At 37.2% G+C, this 18,286-nt stretch overlaps 2 protein-coding genes across 2 annotated transcripts; one reads left to right on the top strand and one right to left on the bottom strand.

Annotated features, from left to right (window-relative positions):
- Nucleotides 1-350: 350 nt before the first annotated feature.
- Nucleotides 351-7,268, bottom strand: LOC110046854 (thioredoxin domain-containing protein 12-like). Its single transcript, XM_089286525.1, has 7 exons — nucleotides 7,117-7,268; nucleotides 6,057-6,117; nucleotides 5,098-5,150; nucleotides 3,322-3,395; nucleotides 2,154-2,223; nucleotides 1,930-2,013; nucleotides 351-627 (listed from the first exon to the last, which is right to left on the bottom strand). Exons 1-7 carry the CDS (start codon nucleotides 7,211-7,213, stop codon nucleotides 560-562), a joined length of 507 nt encoding a protein of 168 aa, XP_089142651.1. The 5' UTR covers nucleotides 7,214-7,268; the 3' UTR covers nucleotides 351-559.
- Nucleotides 7,269-14,132: 6,864 nt separating this feature from the next.
- Nucleotides 14,133-17,108, top strand: LOC149113893 (vesicular inhibitory amino acid transporter-like). The gene has a single exon (XM_089286524.1). It carries the CDS (start codon nucleotides 14,201-14,203, stop codon nucleotides 15,545-15,547), a length of 1,347 nt encoding a protein of 448 aa, XP_089142650.1. The 5' UTR covers nucleotides 14,133-14,200; the 3' UTR covers nucleotides 15,548-17,108.
- Nucleotides 17,109-18,286: the final 1,178 nt, after the last annotated feature.

Raw genomic sequence — 18,286 nt, 5'->3', positions numbered from 1 at the left:
CTTGTCGAAGCCGAAGCACGCTATTTTGCGATAACATAGTTCAATAACTGTTTTATTATTCGATCATCAAGTTTATTTCCATGCTAAAATCAGTCTCTGAAAGCTTAGGGAAGCGATGTGCCATTTTCCACACTAGAGCGTGGTCAGTAGTACGCATGAGTAGAATATTTGCAGCAAAACACATAAATTAGACGGTGTTACGCATGAGCAGACCATTATTTGTAGGCAGTTATTTACAGGCCACGTGTTGGGTTCTCAGCCAATGGGAAGGAAGGAAAAAATACACCGAATGATAAGTTTCTTTGATACGTAATCGCACGATTACCGTTAAAATGAATTTTAGAACAAGATTAAAGTTAAAAAGTAAAATCTGTATTTAAATGTTATTTCTTGGCTTGTTTAAATATTGCTAATTTCAAAAACGCGAATACAACTTTGGAATGCAAAAGTTAAGACCCACAAAAAGCAAAAACCGTGACGTGTCTGAGGAGAGAGGGTTATCTGGTACACTGGTCCTCTAGCAGAAAACTAAAAATGCGTATCAGGAGGCTCTAGAATGTTATAGTTCATCCCCAATGCGAACGCCATCTATCATTTTCTCCAGGGTTTCTTTCATGCTATCTACAACTGGAATAAAACATACCAAGGAGAAATGTGAAAAATTCATAAAATCATTGTTTATTTGTGCTTCTATTTAACAAGTAGAATGTGAGCTCGAGATTTCCATCACGTGATTGTTGACGAGGTATCACACATAGAAATCGAGAGCGAATAATCGAGTTGTTTTAGCTGTTCAAAATTTTATCTAAATTCCCTTCAGCGACACTTCGAAAACGCAAGGAAGCGGCTGCCAGTTTGTTAACCAGGGCACACTAGTACGGTTCAATGAGTAATTGGATCTCCTGTGGTACAATTCAGTAATCGCGCCCGTAAATTCAAATTGGCTTCAGATTTTGAAACGACTCGCTCGTTCACTCTCTGAACTGTATTCCCCTCGGTCTAATTACTTCACAATAGGCCTTTTGCAAGCAGTTTGTCACGTGACGTGCTTTTCAAGAACACACTGAGTTAGCCATTGGTAATGAATAATGTTATCAGAAATAGGAAAGAACATTTACAAAGAGGCTTACAAGCACATGTTCAGGTTTATATCATTTAAGAGGAGAATTTTATGGACGTTAGAAATTAGAAGTGATTGTATGAGAAGAAGAGGCTTTGCCCTCCAGTCACGCTCTGGTGGATTTCTATACAAATTCGTGTAATTTTGCAAGTTTTCAAGCGGCCATAAAATCTTTGCCTTTCCGTTTGAGAGCCATTAGACTATTTCAATCTTCCTAATATTTTACTCGTCTTTCTATCTCCAATAGTTATATGCCAACAGCTTCCTTTTGTAGTGATTGAAAACAGGAAAGGTACCTGAAGAGCAAAACTTCTTCGCTTCCATACAAAACCTTTGCACTACTCAAATCGTCATTGAACCTCAACCTTACACTGAACATGGCATTGGTCTCAAAATTGGTGTTGCGGCTATTGAAAACATGTGCTTTCCAGTTCTGAAATTCAGCTGTAGCTAAAAGTTTAGAAATTATTGGTCACATGCAAAAGGCCTATTAGCCAATCAGAAGCCTTATTTACTTTCCTGATATCCTACGATATTAAGTCACTGGCCTGACATAGATGCATAATCATGGTTACTTAGCCGAATTTGCCTCGTTTTGTCTCACCACGGGCATTTTAGCTTGATTATGTCAAGCCAAAATACGAACCATGGCTCGACAAACTCGTCTGGCCATGGTCTTGACACCAAAGGTATAATAGAGGGTCTATTATACTCTGGCAGCTTGGCAGCTTAAACCAATTTTTAGTTCATGTACAGTACAGGTCTTAATTAAGCAAGTAAAAAAAATGGTACCAACTATCATCACTTACTTCCTGGTGTGCTTCCATAATAGTATTTATATGAAGGATTGCCCTTTTTGTTGTAGATGTCCTTTTGTACCCTACCAGCTGAGTCTGAAAGATACAATCCACAATACATTCGAACCTTCACTAATGAACACCTCCAGTGATGCAGACACCTTCTGTCCCTTCTCATACAAACAATGTATGGAATATTTTATGGTACCTGACTTTACAAAATAAGCATTTTGTACCTAACATAAAAATCCTGGGAATGTATGCTCCATCAATCTGGAATTTGGTATCTTGTGGTTCTTCGTCATCCTACAAAGATGTAAACGCATAACTGTAGGATCATAATTTAATCCTCTCACTAGAAATTCTTGATGGCAATAAACATAGAGATGGTAATGTCAGCTAATCACTCAATAAAGATTATTAATAAATAATTTATTATCATAATAGGATGAAATACAATGCAATGCAATACAGTACAATGCACAATATAAAATTACAATACAATTCAATTTACAATACAATAAAAATAACAACACAGTTAACAATACAAGTTACAATACAATTTACAACACAATTTACAATTCAATTTACCATACATTCACTACATTCAATACATGCAATAAAATACAACAAAATACAACAACATACAGTACAGGACAATGTACAATACAATAGCTTTTATTTATACACAATAACAAATTAAAGCTGTTGCTTGTGGGGCCATGTTATTAAATTAAAATGTCAATTTACAAATACTAATTAAAAAATTCTAAAATGCTTATAAAATGTTAATTACAAATACTAAAATACTTAAAATACAAATTTATGAATACTCTAATTATTAGATATTGAGCTAAAATTATTTAAGACTGAGAGTTACAGATATCCAAGAGTAGGAGGGGATTTGATGCTAAAATTGAAGTTCTGACAGTACTCTTATGTCTTTCACTTTTAAAAAATCGTTTGTTGCCATTACCATTGTGGTAATAAGCTGTCAATCCGTTCCATATAAAGGTGCTGCTCTTTGTGAGATGGAATTCTTCATAAATTAATAGCTGCTGAAGTGGTGGTGCAACGAGTTTATGACTACCTCATAAGCTATACCTTGTACACTGAACCTAATGTACATTAATCATGAAAACATACCTACTGCTTTAATTGAGAATTCAGTAAGTGCTATAAATGATGTACATTAAATAAGCATGTGCACTGATTGACTAATGGGTCAGTCAACTAATTTGTTTGATTACCCTGACTGACCAATGAATCAATTTCATTTAATTTCCAGAATTATTGATTGATTGACCGACTAACTCATGCTAAGAAGACCTCATGTCAGTAGGATTTGAAAATGAAACTTCAGTAGAAATGTTCTTAAACAAGCTAATTTCTCAGTGACTGTACCTCAACATTGATCATCACAAACTTCTTGCTTAATTCCTCTATTTCCTTTGATTCAGCAAATTTAGGCTTCAATGCTGCAAATACAAGAAAAGGTTTTGTCTTCTTTAATGGGAAAAAAAATCAGTTGTTTGAAGGTACTTGTTACCATAGCATTGGCCATAATGTAATAATAATAACAAAATTAATATTTCATGACAAAGCCTACATCACACAGTGGTGTGTAACAGAAGGGTAGATTAAGATAGATGTATCATAATAAAAAAAAAAATAATCATTATGAAATTACTTTTGCAACTAATTTGCATCTAGCCAAGAGGAGACAGAGGTTTTATTCAGCTAATTTGATAGATTTAAATAATCTCTTACTTTTTCCAAGTTTCCCACACTTCAGTTGTTCCAACTTATAATTGGTGGTGGGGGGGTGTAGGTTGTTGCAGGGGGGAGGGGGAACTCAAGAAAACTTTATATGGGAGGGAGCTACCCCAAGGACTCAGTCCTTGTCTTTTTAGATACCAAAAAGGTGTAGCCCTTTCATTCAATGTTTCATTCAGGGCCGCCATTAATGGTACATGTAGTAACCCATTTCACCTGTTACGGCTGAGTATACTTGTTGTGTTCTTGATGTTAAGGGTGAACTTACCTGTTGTTTAAACAATTCACCCACAAAGTAACAAGTTTTTTATGGGTTTGAAGATGAAAGCAACAGTTAACTTGGAACTTAATGAACCCCTGGTACCTGACACAGAAAATGGTAGTCCCTTTCCCAAAGTTAATATGTACACGCAACAGACAAACTGCAGAATCATTTTTCTAACCCTTTGCCTAGAATCCTTAAAATACTGCCAGGATAAATGCATCTGTCTGAGATATTTTGAAGTGCCTTTTAGACATACAGTACCTAGCTGGGGATGACCATTTTACCTACCCTCGTACCTCAACTTAAAGAATCCCTACCGTCTCATAAACTTTAAGCCTGAAAAAGGTACCCTATCAAATGGAACCTCCCTATTGAGGGAGTAACCCTTCCCCTGGAATTTACACTAACTTGAGCTCAGCATGAGAGGCACATAGTCCCCTTCACAGCCGTTATTAGGGTTATGTTGTCATGCAATAATTGTACTTCTACCCATACCAATAGAAGCGTTGCCTGACGACCCTAATAACCGCTGCAAAGAAGGAGAGTAGATAGGCACAGCGAGAGAAAATTGACTTCAAAAATGCAACACATGTACACAACCTTTGGACAATGACTAGGCCTTCATCCCTGAACCTCTACACTGTATATCATAAGTTGACAAGAATACCACACATTGAGCCTCAATGCTCTCCAGCAATGGCAAAATGTATTATATTGACTTAGGCATGGTTCAAACAGGGAACTTCACAATTGCGCTGATTATTTCATTATTAGGTACATGTTAAGGTCAACATCTGAATCAGTTATGATCCACACATTATTTGGGCCAACCTTGCCATTTGATTTGATTATGGCAGTCGATTCAGATAGAGGACTTTACATGCGCTGAATTAGTGCATCACATTATGGATACACAATATACATAAATTGATATATTTCACATGTGTCAATGATTTTGTATTCAATTAACAATAAGCTTTCATACAATTTGGTTGTCAATCAACTGTCAAACTTAATTATTTGAGTTGACTCAAATTGGTTTAAGTCTTGACTTAAATGGCACATATAAAGTTTGATGTTTGAGTTTGGCCTTTTAAAGTAGTGTACTATACATGTTATGTATTAAAGCATGATTGTACCTCTGCATGCGCCACACCAAGACTTGTGAATAATCAACATCACTGGTTTGCCGCTGAAACACATAATCACATGCAATAAATACTTAATATTTAAATATAAATTAGGGCAATTATTACGAGACAAGTACTTACAGTAGTAAATATGTACAACATCTCATTTGACTCAATTTACTTATTTACATGTACCAGAAGTCAATAACTTTTGAAATGCAAACCCAAGCTCAAACTATTTCTAGATAATTATTAATACTTAGTTCGGAATTGAATAGACTTTGCACTGACTTGCAATCACTTTAATGAGTTCATTTTAGCAAATAAAATTATCACATACAGTACATGTACAGATGTTGATTAATGTGAGTGATGCATATTTTGTACCGTCTTGTTGGCTGCTATAAGTTCACTTGGTGCTCTAATGCTACAGTAAAAACCCACCTGTAAGAACCTAGTGGTTTAAGAACTTGCTGGCAGAAATTTGCCATTTTAATACCGAAAAATGTAAGAACCCATTTAGCCAAGCACGATCGAGCAGGTTCTTGTATGTGGGTTACAGTTAAATCATGATAAACATTTCTACCAAGGTAGTGTGATTTTGAGACTGCAATTTAAATTTCAAGAAAATACATGATAATACAGTTGTGAATAACTACTGCATGTTCAAGAACCAAACCCAAGTTACTTAATATATTTCTGGTAATCAACATTCAAGTATATCTCCTTCATACAAATTAAGAACCTAAATATGAACACTCTTACATGTACTTACACAATAGCCTGTAGCCACCCTAAAATACAAGAACCTATTTTTCCAGCCAAGCCAAGGTAATATATAACATACATAGTGGTAGCTAATAAAGTTTGCGTGTTAATGATCACAATACATGTAGATGACTAGCACAGGTCGTTAAGTGGTAACAATTAATAGCCAAATGAAAGCCAAATAATGGGAAAACCTTTACCTTGATTGTGCTTCTTTCAATCCTTCAGAATACGTTTTCCACTCAATATGATCTCCAAAGCCTTGCAATGAGAAAGATGCATTGTTCTTAAAATAAATTTAACTGTTTTAAATGTAAAACAGGCACTTAATAAACCAAGCCTCTTAATCTTATTCTCCTAGACAAGGACCCCTATTTAACCAAAGAGCGATATTAAGGCTTTAATGTAACCTGCAGTCTGCAGGCTGCCAAAGTCATCCAGTAGTTTCCATGGTGCTAGAATCTTTCTAGTGCAAGGATCTTCTGATCTCTCACCAAGGAAGAGCCTAGAGCTGGCATTAGATCCCTGTTAAATTGGAAACTTGTAGATAGAATCACAATGTGAAAACACACAAAACTATTACCGTTAACTGTCAGTTATAAGCCCCAGGCTTATACAACTTCATAGGGGGTTTTGGGTGGACTTATAAACGTCCGAGTGGCTTATATCCGAGGCAGGGAGGGGAGCGAGGGGGGCTTATAAAAAGAATACAAAATGCTTCAAAATGAACTACAGCAGTGTTGATTGAAATACATTTTCCATTTACTGAACTTTAAATAACCTTTAAACTATCATAGTAAATTCTAACTTCTGTCATGTTTAACTAGAAGGGGGGGTATATCTTAAGGGGGGCTTACAATCAGAAAAAATATTTTGTCTTCAAGTAGATGGGCCTTAAAGCAGAAGTTTTACGGTATCAGCGCTCTTTTAACGGATATGACGTTGAGATTTGAATATTTTAACGTGTACCAGTTAATCGTGATGAAACAGCTGTAAATATATCGATTATTTTTAAAAAATTAAGTCAGCTTTGTTTTAACTTTACTAATTCAGCGGATAATTACAACTCTGGATTGACTCAAAGTCCACAAATAACCCAATATATAATGCCTCTTTTCGTGTAAAGCGAATAAAATAATGTAGAACTATTAGCATTGCTCGTTCAAAAATTCGACTCTCTCAACAGGCCGTTATAAATTTTTAACCTGCTCTCAATATGCGCAAAGCACGACTAATTCTTTTATCCAGTTTTCCACCTACCTCTTCCAAGCAATCCATCGATAGGAAACAGGCTCAAAAAGCTCGTACAGAGGAATAACAGGAACGAATAAACAGAGAGCGACGTAACCCCAGCCATGACTTTCTTGTTCGCGCCGTCAAAGAAAAGTTCAAGGACGCTTTCGAGGGCAAATGTGTTGCCTGGGAACTGGTAACCAACTTTTTCACCTGCCGTCGACACAGGCTACCCACGTTACCTACACGGATCACACTAAGCCAAGACAGCTCTTTTTCAGCGTGTGGTTACTTTCGGGGAGCAAAACGTTATATAACGTTAGTGCGAATGAGATCTTTTACGAAGGAAAACCCGGAAATTCGTGAAAAAAGTTCTTAATGATCCGGTCACATAGTACAAAATCACACATGCTGGTGAGCAAGTTGCGCAGTGGGACTTCTCCAAAACAATGCAACTCGTACCAGTCCACCTGGACCTGCCTTTGTTTTGGAAGTCCCGCTGCGCAACTTGCTCACCAGCATGCGTGATTTTGTACCATGTGACCGGATCGTGCGAAGGGCCTATTTAAAGTGTAGTTATTAGCGCAAAACCAAAGAAAGAGGATTATCCTCGACTACCGAGTGAAATCCACTCTAAACCTCAGCCTATGCATGCTGCATTTGATCGCTTTAGCGACAACTTTTTTTGCAAGGAAGGCGGGGGATGGGTCAGAATGAATGAAAAAAATGTACTACTTTCTAAAGGAACTGTAGGGCTGTGTCTTGCATAAGGTTGTTATTCCAAAACAGCAAACAGGGACCAAAGAATTGCTCAGTGCTGTAATCTTAATGTTATGATTTAAAGAGTGACTTCTAAATTATAATAGTTTTTTTTTTCAAGAGAAAATAAAAAGAATGAAACTTGATCATCTGAATTACCTAACTGAATAATAAGATTCCAGTGCCAACATCTTTAGCTTATTTGGGAACCTACATAAATTACACACAGTTCTACAACCCTCAAGATCTCTTTCTCACTAATAAGCCAGATACATTTACCGTTTCTAGGGTTGGTCAAATCAGATTTAGTGACCACTCCCTAATTTATGCCTCTTGCAAGCACAAGTTTCCAAATCTTGCTCTTTTAGACAATACAAGAAACTTGTGATTGACAATTTTGCTTAAGATATTGAGCTTATTTATCTGCAGGAGTCCGTCATGCAGTCATTGTAAAGGAAAAGAAGAATTAATAATTGAGAAATGATTAAAAATGCCAAAGTCTGTTCAACGATCATTTGTGAGCTTATTTCGACCTTTTCACCTTATAGCCTTTGGGCTTATTTGTCGAAGTTGTTTTTTTCCTTCTGAGGCTTTCGTCTTACAACGCCAAAACATCACTGAAATGAAGAATGGATCGCCTGAGAGGGACATGACTAAGCCATCCCCCGACCCCGTCGAAAAGCAATTTTGCTCGAAGACCGAACTACAGCGGAGTTCTCTTTACCAGTCTTAGCCGTGGTTACCAAGTTAACGCACGTTATGATTGGCTTAGCATATTACATTAAGTCAGAGGACATGTCTACCACAGAGGACAGAACTGCATGGCATACACTCAAGCTGGTTACCAAGGTCCCTTCTGTTTAGCTCTCGAAGGAAAGAAATTGATTGAGGACCTCGGATCGATGTTGCTGAGCAGTAATTGCGTAATGGTGGCGTGTTGGACAAAACCTTTCGCCAGATTATTTTACTGCCTTCCTAAGAGGATCCTGTACCCAGCTCTTTTATAGCAACACCCTTTGCAACGTTTTGTATACTTACTGACGTTTGTCACCTTATTCTTAGAACGTTTCCCAGCATGTTAATTTATCACAACGTGGCTCAACTTTCGGATTGAAAGTTGAGCTCATTTCTCAAATATCAGGAACTTTTTGTAGATCTCAGCCGGAAATTTATCATGGGTGAAAACATGCTGATTTCTCAGCTGACAGTTTAAATGCTCTTATAAATGTATTGATTTAGCCTTTAACTTGGCCTAAAATACAAAAAATGTTGATGAAACTTTCGGACAAGTGGAGTAGCGCCACTTACCGATCAAGGATAAACTGTTCAAGAAAATCGAATCATGACATATAGCGTGGCGTACAACCCCATTAACTTACAGAACAAACTAACTAAGAGAAGGATAAAATTCCTGTAAACGTACACTGAACCAGTTTCTAGGTTTCTAGAAAAAATATTTATGAAGCCCAACAAAGTTCTTTGACAATTTTACTATGATAATGTTTTGTTTTTTGGCCTAGACCGTGCGCAAATTACAAATTACAATTAACGTTCACTTCTGTCTGAGGAGCTAATCAATAAAACATTTCGGTTAACCTGCCTAGTGTATCAGCGAAAAACAAACGATTGTGCACGGTCCCCGAAAATGATCAAATGGATCGATAACAAGTTTATTGCGCAGCCCAGAATTAACCTACAGAGCTTGAAAAGTAGTCCAGATAGCCTGATACAACACCGTTTTTAAGCATCCTTGGAATCCCCACACGGAGTATACTAGTATTCTTGAGAGTTCCTTTAGGCCGTATGGATCTCAACCATGCATGCAGAAGTATAAATGAATATTTGATTAACGGCTAAAGGACACGGAATGTTGGAGTGGGGGATCCGGCGGTCTTCTTAAAAACCTAGTCTTATACACCTTATTCCAAAATGGCAGCCAGTTTATTATTCTTTTGTTTACATGGTAATTAGCCCTCTTTGCCTCGTCAACATGTACAAAATACAAAAGAATTTTGAAGTGAAAATGAGGCAAAGAGGACTAATTAACATGGAGACAAAAGAATATTAAATTGGCCGCCATTTTGGAATAAGGTGTATTTCTAACAACAATTTGCAATTTGGTATCTCTTATTTGACGTCAGACCTGGCAAAAAAATCGAATATAAATACATTTCAGGCATTTTTTTGCTATTCTCAAGAACTTTATCGATTTGCATACCGCACTTGAGGAGTGCTTTAAAAATTCCTGATGACAATTAAATCGCCCTTTGCTGGAGACTTTATTGATAACAATGATAACAATAGTTTCTTCATTGAATTACACACATATATATATATTTCAGGACCAAAGTGCACGAGCTATAGACCATATTAGAAACCAAAATGATCAACATCTATACCATATTTTAAACCAGAACGGCTTACAGTCCAGCGCCTCACATAGTTACATAAGCTTACAACGTTAAGAAGAACTTAACACCCTCGAGGGTTACATCTCAAGAAAGGTTCTTTTCAAGTGCGTCATTTCAGACACAAAAAAGCCGACAGTTTGTCTTGACGGTGATTCGCCTTGGACCTAGATGCAGCACGTTAAATTTATTCATGTCGTCCAGCAGAAGTAAGAGCTTCTATAGTTTCAAAACCACCCCTCAGTTAAAATGCAATGCAATTAACATTTTGCTATCGTTGACGCGTGAAACTTTATGGTCCGGTAACTCGTTTGATTCACGGATTTTGCTTTGTTGTGTTCGGCGCATTTGTAATCGCCTCATTGTTACTTTCTGCACGAATGAATATCATCACAAAGTGAAGACTTCGCCAAGCAGGAGGTAGGTAAGGCGAAGTATAAGAATATTACTGCAGTCTTTACCTGAGTGGATCGGCTCCATCGAAGTTTCACATGCGAAGTTTCGAAAATTGGGAAAATCGCAACACTTGTGTTTCAGGACGAGGGCATAGCCTATTCTAAGGAAAGTTTCTCTGGGGATTGACATTCTCACACTTGTATGGTAAGTCGTGATGCCTATTTTCCTGTTTTCTCGATCAAACGGTTCGATAGATTTTCTGTTTGGAAGACATTCTAAAAACCCCTCGAGATTTTCATGGCTTTTCTTGAGCCGTGAAATGCCAGCTCTGGTTCTTGTGATATAGAAAATATTATGTTGAATATTTAGAATCATCTTAATTGAAATGTCGTTTAAGATACGATAAAAGTTCAGCTCATAATTTCCGACACTTGGGTTGATACCGGTTTCGCCCCATGGCGAGTTCGCCCCCACCGAGTTCGACCCCACTTTAAAATTCCTATTTCGAGTTCGCCCCGGCCGACCTTTGTCGGGTTCGCCCCCAACTTTTCGAGTTCGCCCCAAATTTTTTGTTTGACTTTTGGTAGAATTGTAGCTGGCTTTCTTTTCTGCACTTATCCTGTCGGGGACAGCCATGTTGGTCTTATTGGTTTCCCCAGGCTATAGCTAGTGACACTGAACGTTTTAATTTCACAATAGGCGTTATGTTCCCCATATCACAAAAGGTTTCCAATTCACTCAGGATATTGAGATCGAGGGAATTACAGGCTCTAATTAGAATGGAAGTCCTATCCTAAAATTAAACCTATCGTAAGTTAAAACATAACTTCGTCAAATTCCAATTTGACAACAGAAGTATAGTCATTAAAAGTCAGTGAGATAAATCATTCGACTATGAATGTTGTTTCGTTCGGTAACGGTCGCTAGCGCCCAAAACTGCCGGCAATTCACGCTTTAATTCCTACGAAGATCTACGAGATGTACATGTCAGATGTCTTGTCCAGATATGTTACCGTGAACATGGATCCTAGCAGATGAGAATGTTAGGGACACGGTTGAAGGAGACATCCGTTAGCTTTTCGCTGTTATAAGACATACCAACAGTCAAACCAAGTGAAGCGTACCCCTCAAGATTACATTAATGAATTGATTATTTGAATATTGAACCCGCTAGTCGTTTCAAGAATGCAATAATGAATTGATTATTGGAAAATAGAACCCACTAGTCGTTCCAAGAATACGGCTAATGGTTTAATGTTCAAAAAAAATCAATTTAATATTTATTTTTCAAACGACTAGCCAATTCAATATTCAGATAATCAATTCATGATTACATTCTTGAAACTACTAGACATTACCGTGTTTTCACCAGACGTTAAGAGAAAACAATAGCTTATTAGCGTAATTCTTTAGAACAGAGATATCGCGCGAAATTTTCCTGGAAAATTTCATTATAGAACTAGGGACCGTATGTACCTTTTTTTAATCGTATTTTCACAATCCTCCCCTTACAGATATAAATTCAGCCTCTTACGAACCTTTTGCGTACAACTCAGAGGGCGCACTACAGTATACATGTGATAAATGTCTCTTTTTATTGTAAATATCAAATTTAGGTTTTTACATTTTATAATTTATTTTATTTATTTTATGTGTCCCCTATTAGTAGAGGGTTTTTAATCCTCGGCTAGAATGTATTTGACACATTAATAAAGTTATTGTTGTTGTTGTTAAATGTACACCTTTTGCTGTTCATTTACAGAAAATATCCATTCATTTGTGTCCAAATTTGTTTCACTATAGTTAGTATACTCTCATTAACGCCAATATGACCTTCATTTGCGCGTAAGGAATGTTCAAGGATAACACTTGTATATGTATTAACATTCAAAATCATCAAAAGATAAACAATATCTTCCTTTGACATTCATTGGCTGTAAATGTATTTTCATTTTTGTCGAAATAAAATTCGTTGTCATGAAACGACAGTCATTCACACATTTGAACAATCCTTTTTCAACAAAAGACTTTCAATAACATAATTTGCATGAGAACTCACAATCAATTGCATTATTATACAACCATATCCGTGAAGGTGACAATCTTTAGCACGTTGAGACAGACATTACCGTTTTTCCACCTAACGTTAAGAGAGAACAATAGCTTATCAGCGTAATTCCTTTGAACAGAGACATCCCGCCCAATTTTCCTCGAAAATTTGATTGTAGAACTAGGGACCGTATGTACCTTTTTTTAATCGTATTTTCACAATCCTCCCCTTGCTGATATAAATTCAGCCTCTTACGAACCTTTTGCGTACAACTCAGAGGGCGCACTTCAGCATACCTGTACATGTGATAAAGTGACAGTTAGAATTCCCCACAAATGCCACGAAGAAATAGAATCCCATTTGAACACAACGAAAGGATAATCAGGGCCTAAATGTGGACAATGGTATCGCTTCATGCAAACATATTTGCCACGATGCCTCAATAGTGAGGTAATTGAGGGATAAATTATTCAGCAAATTTGATATTCTCTCCTCCAAAAATAAATGTTATTCAGTATGGCTGTAATGTTTGTCTCACCGTACTTAAGATTGTCACCTTCATGGATATGGTTGTATAATAATGCAATTGATTGTGAGTGCTCATGCAAATTGTGTTATTGAAAGCCTTTCGCAGAAAAAGGATTGTCCAAAAGTGTACATGATTGTCGTTTCGTGACAACGAATTTTATTTTGACAAAAATGAAAACACATTTACAGTCAATGAATGTCAAAGGAAGATATTGTTTATCTTTTGATGATTTTGAATCTTAATACCTATGCAAATGTTATTCTTGAACGTTCCTTACGCGCAAATGAATGTCATGTTGGTGATAATGAGAGTATAAAATAAAACCATAATGAAACAAATTTGAACAAAAATGAATGGATATTTTCTGTAAATGAACAGCAAAAACTTGGGGGCTACGCTTCACTTGTTTTGACTGTAAATGGCATAGTATTAAATAGATATCCCTCGCCATGCTCTACGAGATAAGGAATGAGGGTTCACTCCACCATCTTGTATTCTCCATCTTGGATTTCACTACTTTCCCAGAGAAAAAAAAATTGATTTGATGGAAAATGAACTAAAAATGATACTAGAATGTAAGAAGTTACTAATTCTGCAAGTTGCTAAAGAAAACCGAAAAACAGAAACGAAAAATCCTGTCCGATCACAAAAAGTCAGAAATTTGGATAACCTGCATGTCAAATGCTGTTGTCATGGCGGTGCAGAACAACCAACTTATCGAATAGTAAATTAATACCGAATTTTATCGATCAGCTACTCCCGTAGCAGCGTCGTAAGCACTTGTAACCTTATAGGATATTGGTTTTAACATGGAAAGGTTAGCTGCTCATTTGATTCTTTTGTGTAAGATTGTTTTTGACCAAGTGAAAGCTGACAGAGAACTTTTGAAAATATAGGTTCCTGACGTAATATGACAATTCGCCTGTGTGGGAATGCTTTACGGCTTCTTCGGAATCAAGCTATTTAGAGATGGACGCAGCCTACCTTCCTCTAACAAGTGAACAATTTGATGAGCTTGAAGATGCTGAAATTTTGACGCTGCTACAGTCTTCAGACGGAGAGAGTTCGTCTGATGATGGTCTTGTTCTTCCATCAAAGAAAAAAGTCTCACCTGACCCCTCCTCGGGTGATTCGTCCGTGTGGAGAGCTGCAGTGAATATTTTTAACTTTATGGAAGGCATTGGCTTTCTTGCTGTACCCTATGCGCTTAAAGAGGGAGGAATAGCCGCCATGGTAATGTTTATAATAACCCCAATTATCATGCGGTACATAGGAACAATTCTAACTGAGTGCCTCTATGACGAGGATGAGCAAGGAAACAAACATCGCGTGAGGTTAGGATATAAAGACCTAGGCGACGTGCTTTTACCCAAATATGGTGGTTATATAGTATCTGGTATTATTCAGGTAGACGTTTTTTTGATGGCTGTTTCTTATCTTGTCCTTTTCGGATCTGTCATGCGCCATGACTTCCCGTGTGTACCCATCACAGAGCGCATGTGGATAGGAATCGCTGGATGCTTGGTCCTACCGACAGTTTTCCTGAAGTCACTCTCGCAGATTGCATGGTTGAGTGCTATCAGCGTGATCGCTTTAATTGCAGTTGTGGTGTATGTTTTATGGTACGGAGCAGAGAATACGGGCGAGTGGGACCTGAGCACCATCGTGTTTTGGGACGCGGAAGGTGTGGTTACATCTTCATCAATTTTGCTCTACAGTTACTTTGCTCACCCTATAATTCCATCTGTAGAGGGAAGTATGGCCGATAAAGGAAAGTTCGGCAGAGCTTTAACTTTGGCGTATGTCGTAAGTACGTCGATGAAATTATCTTTCGCTGTTTTTGCTTTCCTTTCCTTCGGTGCCAACACTGATGCACTCATATTAAATAGTCTTCCCTCAGGACCTGTTCACATATCTGTTGGTTCTTTCTTCGCTTTGAATTGCATACTATCCTATTGTCTCGTTCTTTATCCATTGTTTGAGTCTGTTTACAAGTCAGTTACCACACGCATTCAAAATGACCAAATACCTGACTTTATAACAAACGCAGTGATTCGAGTCACAGTAGTTGTTCTGTCAGTCGTTGTGGCCATTTTAGTGCCAAGTTTCTTGTTAATAATTTCATTTATCGGAGGCATATTAGATTCTCCTGCATGTTACATTTTCCCAATTATCTTGCGTTTTAAGCTCAAGTATAAGCGCCTTAAGATACATCAAGTTTGTGTTGATTCTTTTATAGTAACTTTCGGGGTCATCGCAGTGTTATCAAGTGTTCCAGTGTCCATTAAAACCCTAATTAACTTTTATGAACAATAACTAAGTAATACTCTACATTAATCAAAAAGCTTAAAGTTTCTATGAAGCGAGATTTTTGTCGGCATAATCTAAAAATATACTATCATGATACATAATACACCATTTTACAGTTGTTTGCTCAGCGACCTGGCCTTTCCATTTTGACACCGACTTCACTGCTTTTGCTGTGTAAATCAAGTTGTTATGATTGCTAACTAGTTTTCATTTAAATGGGAAAAGCAGAGAGGTTTGTATCAAAACAAAGTCAGCTTTAGACTCACTTGCATTTACAGGCCAGGTAACTGAGTGCACAACTGTAAAATGGCCCATTCTAAAGTTTAAGACGGGTATGACAAAAATTGCAGATATTACAAGTGATGAGAGTTATATAATTAAATAGCGAATCGTGCAGCCGGATGGTTACGTGCAATAACGTGTGACGTCAACATTTTTTATAGTGTTTAATTAGCCGATATGGCCGATGGTTTAAGAAAGAAGAACGAAGATGAGGACGATACTGCTGGTGCACCAGACAATCAGAATGGCAAGAAAAATTCACACGTAATGTTTATTGCAGCCTTCTCAAACTTTGGAATGGGGTAATTCATGGGCACTTTAAAACCCTCCCTGCTGATTATAGCAACACAGGTATAAAGCAAAGTTGCAGAACAACCTTTGGGCAAAATTGAGGCTATTTGAGTTTAAAAAAGAATTGAGGCGTACTGCACGGACGCTGCTTCTCTAAATTTTGACATTAGAGAGGCTTTCAGTCTCAAAAAGCAAAACTAAAATATTCAACGTCTGGTGAATCATAAATTAAAGAACACAGACAATCCACTGGACCAATCAAAACTTGAAGTACATGTAGTAGGCAGGGAGCGCGGGAAAACGTCACGATTGGTTTTCGTTTCATTACTAAATGCCGATTGGTTAAGAATGTTACACGTGTTTCTAAGAGCAATTTTCAACTAAATGTCGTGAAATTACAATTAAAGTAATCAATCTAGCCAATCACAAAGGACGCAGACAATAAAGTGAACCAATTCAAACTAGAATTAATTAAATGTAGCTGACGCGGGAAAGCGCGTGCGAGTGAGTTACAATTTGTTTTGGTTTGACTTCTGATTGGTTAAAAGTGGCGCGAGTTTTCCAAGCCAATTGTGAAGCTTAGAATTGTTGTAGCTTAGTTGATGCAAAACCAATTTCTTTTCGAAAAAACTGCTCTAATCTAAAGTGTAATTACTGGTGTAAAATCAAAGAAAGGGGATTATCTTCGACACTCAAGTGAAATCCACTCTATACGTCAGCCTATGAATGTTGCATTTCATCCGTTTAGTGACAATTTTTTTAAAGGTAGGCGGGGAACGGGTCAGAAACAAAGTTAATTAATGAAAAAATGTACTACTTTCTAAAGGAACTTTAGGGCTCTGTCGACTTGCATAAGGTTGTTATTCCAAAACAGCAAACAGGGACCAAAGAATTGTTACGTTCAGTGCTGTAATCTTAATGTTATGATTTAAAGAGTGACTTCTAAATTATAATAGTTTTATTTTCAAGAGAAAATAAATGGAATGAAACGTGATCATCTGAATTATCTAACTGAATAATGTCATTCGCACCAACATCTTTATCTTATTTAGGAACTTACATAAATTACACACAGTTCTATAACCCTCAAGATCTCTTTCTCACCAATAAGCCAGATAAATTTGCTGTTTCTAGGGTTAGTCAAATCAGAATTATAATGACCACTCCTTAATTTATACCTCTTGCAAGCACAAGTTTTCAAATCGTGCCCGTTTAGACGATACAAGAAATTTGTAATTGACAATTTTGCTAAAGATATTGAGCTTGTTTATCTGCAGGAGTCCGTCATGCAGTCATTGTAAACGAAAAGAAGAATTAATCATTGAGAAATGATTAAAAACTAAAATATTCAACGTCTGGTGAATCATAAACTAATGGACACAGACAATCCCACTGGGCCAATCAGAACTTGAACTACATGTAGCAGGCACGGAGCGCGAGAAAACGTCATGATTGGTTTTTTCATTACAGTTTCATTTCAGTTTCATTACTGAATACTGATTGGTTAAGAAAGTTACGCGTGCTTTTAAGAACGGTTTTAAACTGGATGTAGAATTAATTACACGTAGCTGATGCAAGAAAACGTGTGCGAGTGAGTCACAATAGACCAATTTCGATAAATTAAAATTCAACCAATAGACCTCAGCACGAGGCTCCGGGGAATAAACCCCACAAACTCTGTAGTTATTCCCCAGAGCCTTGTGCTAAGGTCTATTGTTTTAGGCTGAATTTTAATATATCGAAATTGGTCTATTGGTTTTGGATTTACTTCTGATTGGTTAAAAGTGGCGCCAGTTTTTTAAACCAATCGTATAGCTTAATTGATATAAAACCAATTACTTCTCGACACTCAAATGAAAAAAGCTCTAATAGGCCCTTTGCACGATCCGGTCACATGGTACAAAATCACACATGCTGGTGAGCAAGTTGCGCAGTGGGACTTCCAAAACAATGCAACTCGTACCAGTCCACCTGGACCTGCCTTTGTTTTGGAAGTCCCGCTGCGCAACTTGCTCACCAGCATGTGTGATTTTGTACCATGTAACCGGATCGTGCGAAGGGCCTATTTAAAGTGTAGTTATTAGCGCAAAACCAAAGAAAGAGGATTATCCTCGACTATCAAGTGAAATCCACTCTACACCTCAGCCTATGCGTGCTGCATTTGATCGCTTT

Source organism: Orbicella faveolata, unplaced genomic scaffold (genome assembly GCF_042242905.1).
Source record: "Orbicella faveolata isolate gen_17 unplaced genomic scaffold, um_ofav_v1 contig_14, whole genome shotgun sequence".
In the NCBI taxonomy this organism is placed as follows: domain Eukaryota; kingdom Metazoa; phylum Cnidaria; class Anthozoa; order Scleractinia; family Merulinidae; genus Orbicella; species Orbicella faveolata.
Note: the sequence above shows the minus strand (reverse complement) of the source record. Positions and strands in the feature narration are given on the sequence as shown.